General features: G+C 41.2%; 1 protein-coding gene across 28 annotated transcripts in view; it reads left to right on the forward strand.

Moving 5' to 3' along the window:
- The window catches only part of APBB2 (amyloid beta precursor protein binding family B member 2), a 328,434-nt gene that overhangs the window by 186,153 nt on the left and 130,258 nt on the right, over nt 1-12,023 (forward strand). For 2 of the 28 annotated variants that reach the window (XM_043544479.1, XM_043544480.1), the window contains exon 1: nt 10,566-10,808. The exons of 23 other annotated variants lie outside the window; for them this stretch is intronic. In XM_043544479.1, the coding sequence (XP_043400414.1) occupies nt 10,745-10,808 (64 nt within the window). In that variant the 5' untranslated portion in view covers nt 10,566-10,744. Of the gene's footprint in view, nt 1-10,560; nt 10,809-12,023 lie in introns of those variants that run through there. 3 more of the 28 variants (XM_037897888.2, XM_037897889.2, XM_043544478.1) reach the window with 3 other exon arrangements.

The following is a 12,023-nucleotide window of genomic DNA, read 5'->3' on the forward strand; positions in this document are numbered from 1 at the left end:
TGAGGAATCCAAGAAGGGAAACCGAGGCAGAGCCTGAAGAGCAACCCCAGCCATGAGGGGGCACTCAGGAGGTGGATGACCATTTTACAGTGTTCAATAAGGGTTTGTCAATATCATTTACTGTACATTGTTTTATTTTATCAACTGTAACAGGGTCAGATAGGCATATAAACTAGCGCCTATGAAGTATGGATAGAGGGCCTCATATTTGTAAAATTATAGTACTAAGATGATAAGAGCAAAAGATCTAAGCAGATTTAACCGAGTTAAGGCAATAGTCTTTTTAATGCTGGATGGGTGTATAGAAGATGATGAATTACTCAGAGTTCACTTAATACCAAGAGCCAGGTATATGCTATGAGAAAAGTTTGTAATGGGAGGTTTAAACTGAGTGCAATGGGATACTTGAAAATAAACTTCCAAGTTACCAGCATCCCTCAAGTTCTACAGAAGATCTGATCTCATCTTCTTCTCCCACAGTCAGAATCTTCCCATATTTTCAAACACTCATCCGGCCCCCCAAATTCCCTTCCTTAAAACACCTCTCTTTCACGATGTCTTTCAACAACAAACATACAACTACAGGAAAATGTATCCGCAAAAAGAAAAGGAGGACTTGTGGCACTTTAGAGACTAACAAATTTATTTGATCATAAGCTTTCGTGAGCTTCAGCTCACTTCATCAGATGCCTCGGATGGAAAATGTGTGTGTAATATAGAACATGTTACCACACAGAAAACTGCATTCAGCTGAAGTTAAGTTCACTGTCAAATAGGAAGAGAAAATGGGTAAAGTTAATAACAAACCAACCCCACAAACATTAGAAATCCAGGGAACAGAGCATTGAGGTTGCATTTAAGAAGGCCCTCAGATGACCTTAATAACACTGTCTCTATAGTACATCCTTCCTTCTTTGCATGTAGATTATTGGAAATGTGCTGTATGGAGTATTGGCTTTATTATTTGTTTCATGCATTCATGTGTCAATACTGAGTGTAGTGATTTGTCATCAGCATAACTTGCTCTTTTCACTTAGTACTGTAATAACATGATATGAGGTGCTGTGGCTGCCACCAGGAATCCCAGGGCCCTCCAGTATGCGATCAGTCTAATGCACATGTTGAGTATGACACTAAAAAAGTGATGAAGCAGGGCAACCAATCTACGCTTAAAAATGAGAAATTGTAGTTGTTTTTTTATTACTGATAAAATGAAACCAGTTTTGAAATACAAATGGATGAGGTAGTGTGTTTTTTCTGGATAAGAAAGGGCAGCCATGAAGACCCCTTGTGGTGAAACAGAAGATGGCTGTATGTAGTGTACTCTCCAAATGGTGGTTGGTCTTGTTGACTGCATTGGGCCTGAGGAAATCTGGAAACAGGTCCCAGTACTGACCCAGATTTTCTTTGTGACCTTGGGCAAGTCATTGTTCCTCTTGTGTTAAATGAGAATTGTACTCCTTCACCTTTCAGGATTGTTACAAAGATAACATTTTTAATGTGTATGAGGTGCTAATTGGTATGGGAGCCATATAAATATTTAGGCCGATAAAATACTTTGTATGGGAGTAATGCTAAAACTCTCTTCACGCCTCAAAAACGTGAGTTAATTGCACCAAAAGCATTAAAGAGAGCATGTACGTTGTCATTATGTTGAAAGAACTACAGTTTACAGACTTTAAACTTTGAATAGTAGCTTGAGGAATTTATTAGTCTTGTGTGGCCTTCTATTAGACCTCACCCTGCTTAAACACAGGATTCTCTTAACTCAGAAAGGGACTAAACTTGAACAATCGAGATGACAATTGCTGCAGCAGATTAGAAGGAATATACTGTATATGCATAAACCTAGAGAAACACATAGCAACAGTGCCTGAGAGATACAAAGCAGTTATTGCTGCCAAGGTTTGCCATACAAAATGCTGATTTTAAAAAAAAAACAGATTTAATTTCGGAGACTTAAGTTATAATTCAGTTTTATGTTGTATTTTGAATGAATCATAAATTTTTTTGAAAAAGAGGCTTGTTCTAATGCATTTGCACATTACTGTAAATGGACCTGTCAGAGTAAAGCAGTTTTAGTTCATCCATCATTCGAATTATGTCTTCGCACCACTCTCAACTGTCCAGCTTCACTGCCCTTTAATTAGCTGAATTCAGTATGTACAGAAAATGCTAACAAGAATCCCCTTGAAACCTCAGAATAAATTGCTGCATTTTATGCAATTGCTCCTCCTGAGAAGCATAATCTAGCATTTGCTTCTCCATACTGTGCTCTTCTGAGGTCAGAGGGTTATACAGTTTTTATGCTAGCAAAATTCTCTCCTAATATAATTTGTCCAATATCTCACTTTTTATGTAGATTTTTTCCAATTTAAAATTTTCATCCTAACTCCCCCCTCCCAAAATTGCCATTTTCTCCAGTTTAATAATCTAAATGGATTTTCAAGAACTTACTACGTTCCTATTAGATTTTTCCCTCTTCCCCCTAAGTGGGAATTAAATATGACTTCACTGACTTCAGTAAATACACTGGACCCTCACTAGAACACGCGTCTATATAGCGCGAATTCACATATAATGCGGTTGCGTCCATGAATCCCAAATTTAATTACTTTAATTGGAATTCATTTTAATGCGGTCCCCGCTATAACACAGTCCCTGGGTTAACGCGGTACCATGCATGGATCCCAAATCCCGCGTTCTAGCAAGGGTCCGGTATACTAAACATTGACTGTCTTTCTGTATTCTGTCAGAAAGGTTGGTTTTTACTGAAGAAACTGTGGGTCCAGAGCCTGATGATGTTCTTCAATATAAGAGTTTTATGACATATTTATCATGGTGAAATTAGGACATATGTTCTATCTTTAATGTCTCATGTCAAAAATAAGTACTATGACAATGGGCTGCAGGTAACTCAAACTACATGTATTTACAGTCATTCCTAGGCAAAGCAGACCTTGTACTGCAAAAGGCTAAGGTGCAGGAGATCATGAACTCTGTAGTGCTTTATTATGTCAAAGTATCTCAACACTTGATGATTAAGCCTCGCAATACCACATCTGGCACTTGGGAAACTGACGTTCAATGACTTTACAAAGGTCACTTAGATATTGCACACTGACTACAATCAAAAGTTTAAACTCCCTACACAGGTATATTCCAGGGTGTAGAATCTGGTGCCAGCTGTATAACAGAGAGCACCACAATGCAGAGGCTTCTCTTTAGCTTTGCAGGCGTTCTGTATCTTGGGGTCAGGGGGACATTTCTGAGTTCATCACTTTTGGTTTCTGTCTTTGCAGACTGATGCTTACTATTTTGCTTGCTTGTTCTAGATGATGCTTATGTTGTATCTGAATTGTGAAATGCTTTCAAACGAAACTCTTATTGGTCTCCTTCTAATTTCACTTACGGCAGTTTTATACCAGTGGAATACCATTGATTTCCGTGGAGTTACTCCTGATTTGCATTGATGTAAGAGGAGAATTAGGTCCTGTATTTTACTTGTCAGCTATCCGAATAAGAGTCTCTCTAAATATATTATAATGCCTTGTAGAATCCTGTTCTCTGAGGGGAAAAGAGGGGGCAGAGGCTTGCCTAGTACTTCGTCACACCAAGCGGTAAGAGAGCAGATGCTGTTTGTTCCTTCAAGAGGGCACTATTCAGTGGGGTAGGTACCAGAGCTCACAATTTTTACACAGCAGTCCACTTTTCCTGGTCTGCAGAGAAGAACTATATTGTTGAGGAACACCAATTTTGGTCAACAGGAACGATTTGTGCTTTGGAATAGTCTGTGACAAGAGAGTACCTTAAAAATGCAACAGCTTCGGTCCCAATGAATCTAAAAGAAGTTAGATCTAGACCCTACTGTCTATTGAACTGATTTTTTTAAAAGGAAAATCTTATGCCATCTAGTGGACAAAATAAAGAACCAGCTTCTTAAATAACCATTTGAAAGAGACCCACTTATGTTGATGCTTACCTGCTATAGCAATTGTATTTATCGGCTGGGTTGAGGCTTACCTGCTATAGCAATTGTATTTATCAGCTGGGTAACTATCTCACTTGCTGTAGCAAATAATTAGTACTTTTTTGTGCTACGAGGATGAAGACTATTTAGACTAGGCTACAATAAAATCTGAATCAACAAAATGCATTTGTGGATTACAAAACTGAACATTGCCAAAAACAAAAGGGTCTGGGAGATGCCTCTTTCTTTTTACTTACCCATTGATCTTGACCTGGTTTTGAGATTCAAGCAGGAGAATGAAGTCTCTCTGATAACACTTCTGGTGTTAGAAGGAAGAAAATTTTCTTTCAAAGCAGCAATAATTTGTCCTTTTTATACATGTTATTTGAGGCCCTGCTTCAGCAAGGTATTTAAACAGATACCTCAGTGAGACACTTGCTGAACTATACTGGTGAATAATAACCTGTGTTCAGATACTTTTCCCCCCCCTCCTGGGATGAGAATGACAGAGGTCATTCTTTTTTAATTCAATATTTGAACAGCTATTGGTTTGAATTACTAAGAGCGTTGTACCTTGAGACTTTTTTGTAGTGACACCACATTAAAACTCAATTAAAGACTGCTGAGTGAATTTTACAGGTAATTCTTTACATACTGGTGCTCAGGAAAAGCAGATATCTCTGTGTTTTCCTTGTACCTTTCCTTTTGACTGTGTAGACACAATAGATTGGCAGAAAAATAAACTATTCTAACATCAAATTACAACAGGAAGATTTCAGAGTGGTAGCAAATACCAAATACCAAAATACCAAAAACCAAGCAAATACTCACCAGCAACCACACAACAAAAACACTAACCTAGGAACCTATCCTTGCAACAAAGCCCGTTGCCAACTCTGTCCACATATCTATTCAAGGGACACCATCATAGGACCTAATCACATCAGCCACACTATCAAAGGCTCGTTCACCTGCACATCTACCAATGTGATATAGGCCATCCTGTGCCAGCAATGCCCCTCTGCCATGTACATTGGCCAAACCGGACAATCTCTACACAAAAGAATAAATGGACACAAATCAGATGTCAAGAATTATAACATTCAAAAACCCAGTCAGAGAACACTTCAACATCCCTGGTCACTCAATTTCAGACCTAAAAGTCGCAGTTCTCCAACAAAAAAACTTCAAAAACAGACTCCAACGAGAACCTGCAGAATTGGAATTAATTTGCAAACTGGACACCATTAAATTAGGCTTGAGTAAAGACTGGGAGTGGATGTGTCATTACACAAAGTAAAAACTATTTCCCCATGTTATTTTTCCCCCTACTGTTACTCACACCTTCTTATCAACTGTTTGAAGTGGGCCATCCTGATTATCACTACAAAAGTTTTTTTTCTCCTGCTGATAATAGCCCACCTTAACTGATTAGTCTTGTTACAGTTGGTATGGCAGCACCCATTTTTTCATTTTCTCTGTGTATATATATCTTCCTACTGTATTTTACACTACATGCATCCGATGAAGTGGGTTTTAACCCAAAGCTAAAAGCTTATGCCCAAATAAATTTGTTAGTCTAACAGGAAGATTGGATGTCTAAAGTTATTTGTAATAGGATGGGGAAATTTATCTGTGTTAGAGGCGAAATGCCATGGTATTAATTTATCAATATGCTCAGTCTCTTTAATATGTCATAATGATATATTATGTACTAAATATTTATATATATTAGAAAAATCTAAAATGAATCCTAATTAAGGAGAGAAACTTAATTTACAAACATAATCAGAATAATGGTTCTTAGTGCCATGAACTTTGTGACAGATTTTGAGTTGCTCAGTTATAATTTATGAATATTATGTTCTATTTGTCGGATTTTTTTTTGGAAGGGGGTTACTGTCTGAATACAAGGGGTTAATTCAATCAAGAGCTGGCTGCAGGTAGGCAGGAAATAGGACAGAAGCTTCACATATCCACCCATTTACTCACCCTTAAGGGACTGTGCTAGACCATTTGCATTGATATCCCACATCTTTACACCACATTGAGCTCAACAGACCAGTTTGTTTCTCACATACTGGAGTGAGTGGAGAAGTAAGCCCTGCCTCCACACACACCCTCATTTGAATTCTCACGGTTGGTGAGATGGTGACAAGCAGAGGGGGAAGGATCCATTTTCCTCCTCCGAGCTGCTTCATTTACATCTTCAGGAGCAGCTGGCTACTGTGAGTGGTCCAAACTGTTTGCTGGCCTCTGCTGCAGACTTAGACCCGGGGCTAAATTCACACCATTTCCCAGTAAAATATTAAATGGAATATCCTCTAACATTCCCACCACTAGCTTCCCTATATAAACCTAGCAGGGTTTGGGGATTTGGTACAGGCAGGGCAAATGTTTTTACCCTTGGAGCTTTCACCCCTATCTCTCTGTCTGCCAGCACCTGCTGCGTTTTCATCACAAGGGGTTTTACTAAGATGAGGGCAGTGCCAGTGTACCTCCACCCCTTGAATGTCTCTCCACTAATCTTCTGCCCGCATTGGAGATCTGGGAGTTCCCATTAGTACAGCAAGATATATACACAAATGCCTGGGGAATGAACTTTGCCACCTGTACATTGTATGACCCAGATGAGCTGGCTGTGTAATTTCCTCCCTCTGGAGGCCAAGTAATATAATTATTTCTATACAGTTGGACAGTCTATCTCTATCCCACCAGCTGGACAGTCAGTCAGTTAACTTGTAGTGGCTCACTCTCAGCCCCTAGAGCCTGATCCCTGGGCAGTCTGCCCACTTGTGCCCGGTTCCCTGATCGTTAAAATGCCTCCAATCTCTGTGACTTCCTTTCGGAAGTCGTCTTGGAGCTGCTGCTCCCCCTAGGTTGGGATTACTTGCTTCCTGTTGCTGGGGTGAACCCACATGTTCCCCCTTGCTAGGGTCCCATGCTTGGGCCAGTTCTCCTTGGGCTTCTTGCATCCAGACCTGCTGTCTACATATTCATCAGTCAGCTGGCCTGCAGTACTGGGGTCTTCTGGCTTCCGATCACTTACCTACATTCTAAGATCATGGGGACAGAAATTATAAAAAGTTCAACCCAACCACTTCAAACAGCTCATTTATGGTAGTGCTGCCCCCAGCTTAGTTGCCATCTCCGTATAGGTCATCCCTTTTTGTTTTTGGATTCTTCACCCCTCTCCCCCCAATCTTTCCCTTGGGAATCTGTTCAAATTTAGGAAGCAAGGCAATTTTAAATTGTTAATAGTCCACACAGTCTGTGCCTTCCATTTGGCAGTAGGCATCTATGCCTTTTGTACTGAGTAAGGGAGTAAGAAAACACTGATATGCAGGGTCTATCCTTTTTAAGTCACAGGCCTTCGCAAAGGTGTGACATAAGCAATGGTATCCTTACCCTCCTTAAACTAGGGCAACGGTTCTATGCTCCTTGGGGAGTTGGCATTCAGTGTTCTAATCCCTTCTTACTGGATTATTGGGTGCCTGGCTCTGGGTGTCAGCACTGCTGCTCCCATTTTCTTTCTCAGATAGCAGCTTTTCCCTCTCAGATTCCAGCATCTGCCACTCCAGGATCTGTGGATTCGGGAAACCTGATCAGAATGGGGCCCCGATGCTGCAGACATTTTGGTCATACTCCATACTTACTGCTGAGAACTTGTCCTTCCTTGACTCTCCCAATCCCACTGGTTCATTCTGGCCTTTGTTTTCCTTGACCTTTGCAGGTGAATTGTCTCCTTCCTCAGAGTCCTCACCCAGTTCTGGACTATGATGCATTTTCTGGTCATCTGAGTACAGCTGGCTAACCAACTGTGTGTCTTTTTTATCTTTTTAGGTTCTTGCTTCCTTTCTCTGCAGAACTCTGCTTTTTAATGAGCTGCTCATGTCTCATTTTTCCTGTGTGTCTTCTCCTATTCTTTCCACAAAGAATGTCTGACAGTTCTCTTGCTTTTTTTCCTTTTAGAATAGTTGTGTTTGCTGCTGCTGTTGCTCATTGTATATTCCCCAGTCACCTTCATCCCACCACGCTCCCACCAATAAGTCATGGTTACAGGGCGTCTTTGACCTCTCTCTGGTCTCTGAGGGTATGATGACATGGTAATTGAACACCTGCAGTTGGCCTGAGTCAGCTGACCTGGGCCAGCCATGGGAGTTTAATTGCTGTGTAGACATACCCTGAGTGCACCTCCTCCAAGACTTAGTCCTTAAGCCTTTCCCTCTCTGGGATGATATCCCGTTATTCTCCCATTCTTAGACTGGGCCTGGGGCTACAGCACCTTGTATACCAATGATGGTTACTCAGCAGGCCCAGTACCTGCAAGTCTTCCCTTCAAAAGCTTGTTGTCGGTGGTTAATACATTGACTAGACCTTATACTAAGGCAGAGGCTTTCAACCTTTCCAGACTACTGTACCCTTTCAGGAGTCTGATTTGTCTTGCATACCCACAAGTGTCATCTCACTAAAAAAATTACTTGCTTACAAAATCAGACATAAACATACAAAAGTGTCACAGCACACTATTACTGAAAAATTGCTTACTTTGTCACTTTTACCATATAATTACAAAATAAATCAATTGGAATATGAATATTGTACTTAGATTTCAGTGTATAGAATATAGAGCAGTATCAGCAAGTCACTGTCTGTTTGTACTGACTTCACTCATGCTTTTTATGTAGCTGGTGTAAAACTAGACAAATATCTAGATGAGTTGATGTACTCCCTGGAGGACCTCTCCATACCCCCAGGGGTACACATACCCCTGGTTGAGAACCTCTGTATTAAGGTATTGTGTAATCTTACTAGTAGGAACATAGGAAAGCATGAAAGAACATAAAGGATTTTAAAACAGAAGGCCTATACAGGTGTCTGTCTTACCTAGAGGCTTGCCATCCGTTGCAGAAATCCCAGGCAGGTGCTTTGCCAGACCCCTGGCCTCTTGGGTCTGTGCCTGGATGAACCACTTCTCATCAACTCCAAACAACTACTCCCCTCGTCCCTTGAATGTCACTTTTATCCAGTGGTGAAAGTAATATAAAAGATTTACCGGTACATGAGCCACTGTAAGGGGCGGGGCCTTTGGCGGAAGGGGTAGGGCTGTGGGTCAGCCTCTCCCAGCCAGCCCTTCCATGCTGCCTGGCCCATGCCACCTGGGGTTCCGGCAGTGGTTTAAAAGGGCCCAGTGCTCCGGCCACTACTGCGGAGCAGCAGCTGGGAGCCCTGGCCCTTTTAAATCGCCGGGCCCTGGGGCAGCTGCCCCTTTTCCCTCCCACCCCCCTGTCAGCGGCGGCCCTGGATGGGGTTGGGGAAGAGGCAGCGCCGTTAAAGCGCTGTCATGGCAGTGTTTTAATGTCGGGCTGTGTACAGGCCGGTACCGGCAGCCACTTCTTAATGGTACGCCATACCGGCCCACTTTCACCTCTGCTTTTATCCCCCCCAGAAGCCCATTTGTCTTAGGTTTCCAGGCTTTTGGTTTTCCTGTGTTTACAAATTGGGATCTCACCCTCTTGAAAAACTGGTCAGTTGAGCTGGATAAAGAGGTAGGAGGTGAGAACAAATGGATCTAGTATTGTCCCTCAAGTATAGATATGGACATGAGAGGCTGGGCATCTGAATGAATATTCATGAGAGTACCCAGGCTCTACAATAGGCCAAGCCACCACGTAGCTGGATGGAAAGCTTTCCATCATTGACCCTTCAGCTCTTCATTGTTATTATCTACCACCAACCTTTGGGCATTAGGGGTCTGGACCTATGGACTCATTTGGCATGCCAGGGAGAGCTGGTCCATTGTCTCTTACCACCAGGTCCCCAAGGAGGGGAGCAAATATATGACAATATGCACGGAATGACACCAAAGAGATCTGCAGTACTGTATTACTGCTATTTATTTATGTGGCTTGACTCTTTCTTGTCTTTACTGACCTGTGTTAATAAAAGTGGCCAAGGTTTTGCTTTGCCCTCAATGTGAGTGTCTGTGCCTTGCACCTTAGAGTTCCCTACAAGATACTGAACATGTGAGTTTTAATTCTGTAATGTCTGATTCTGGGACTAAAACCCTATTAGATGCAACTCATTCAATTAGTATCACCTGGCAACCAATACAATTATTAACCATTAAAGAATCTGGCTGCAATAATATCCATAGATTATTACAGAGCAGGTCCAAATCCATCACAAGCTTCTCTTAGAATTTTTAAGAAATGACTCGTTCTCTGATTGTATGCAGTGTAGTTGTAGCCAGTTCGGTCCCGGGATATTAGAGAGACAAGGTGGGTGAAGTAATATCTTTTGTTTGACCAACATCTGTTGGTGAGTGAGAAAAGCTTGTTGGTTCAATAAAAGATATTACCTCACCCACCTTGTCTCTCTTCTCTGAATCTGGTTTAAAGGCTTGACCCTGCAGCTGTTGAAATCAATAGCAAAGTTTCCATTGACTTCAGAGACACAGGATCAGGCTCTGTAATACTCATCCCTGCAAATTCCACTTCTGACCACTCTGCCCTGGAGCTTGAAGAAATCTTTCTCTTGTGTGCCTTTCAACACGCATGTGACTTGTTCACAGAGATTCTGCAAGGGAGATGAGCGTGTTGTCATGACAACCAGTTGCATGCTGTGAGTAAGGACTGCTACAGATGACCAGCTTCTGGCTGTTCATCACTCCTTGTTGAGTAATGTTACCAAAATTAGACAAGTTTGTCTGATTTGTAACTACTTTTTCTAGTGACTTGCATTTTTGCTGTATTTATTTCTAAGAGAGCATTCATGCTTCTTGCTGTGATGCTTGGGAGAGACTACGTGCTGACCATCGTAATTGTGAATTATGAGGGTAGGTGGTACTGTTGATTATACTGTAGCACACGCAAAGTGATGAGAAAATGGTCTGAAATCATGCAGATTTTAAACCTGTGTGTTTGATCACCAGAACAGCATGCATAGCAGTTTAAAACGTAGTATCTGAATCCAGGTCTGTAATCGTGCTGGGTTTTTTGTTTTGTTTTTTAATTGTTTCTTAATTTGTCTGTTGCTTCACTTCAATTATCCCACATCTCTTTTCCCTCTGAAGTCTTCTGTGAACTGCAGTATGTGTAATGGGAAGAAATATGCGTCTGTTGAGGGCCAAATGCTGGCCCCACTGAAGTCAATGGGAATTTGCCGTTGACTTCAGTATATAGATTGGGCTCTTGAAGCAGATATGTTTTTTTGTGAATGCATTTTATCAAAGCTCCAGGCAGGGGGAAGGAAAGTCTCTTTAATCCAGGATTAAAAACTATATAAAGAATTTTTTTCACAATTGTTATTTTTATTTTTTTTCCAAAACTGTTTTATTCCTCGTGACTCATCATTTCTCTTCCTCCCTTCTGATTTTTTCTACTTCCACTTCTGTGTCCAGCAGGGGGAATAAATAATATCCAAAATTCATTGTATGCGACCTCATTATTTGTTTAATCCCAGCTGTGACCAGGTTTTAAATTGTTGTTTTCCTAGGCTGTCAAAACTTCGGAACAGATCCTGCTCTTAGGTCCCAATGCAGTCCTACTCTTTGCTATCTCTGACAAGGGAAGGTTTGCAGAATCTGGTTTTATTTTGCTAACAAAACATTTTTCCAATTTGAATTCCTTCATTTATAGTATGTATCCACCATCTGCTGGAATGTGAACAGCTGTGTTATGAAATCACAGCACTGAGCTTCCAACAATAACATATTTGATTTCTCCTCAGGCTCTGATATTGGATTTACTGTGGAGAGAAATGGATGGTGGAAGAGAATGGAAGGAGATGACTTAGAGAATAACTATAGGCCAGACTGCTTTACTGATTTGTACTGGAAACTATTAACACATCACAATGGGACCAAAGCAGACATGCCAAACCCCTGAAAAAAAATGCAGAAATTGGGCTTGTTTTTGGCTTAATTGGCTTGTGAGTTGCTTGCTGGCTAGTTTTGGCTTGTAGCTTGTTATAGCTTGTTGCTTCTTTTTTTTTTTTTTTTTATTGGCTCCTGGAAGCAGGGGCAAAGAGGGGGCAAGCAAGGGCAATGTGG

This window comes from Chelonia mydas, chromosome 4 (assembly GCF_015237465.2).
Source record: "Chelonia mydas isolate rCheMyd1 chromosome 4, rCheMyd1.pri.v2, whole genome shotgun sequence".
Lineage (NCBI taxonomy): Eukaryota > Metazoa > Chordata > Testudines > Cheloniidae > Chelonia > Chelonia mydas.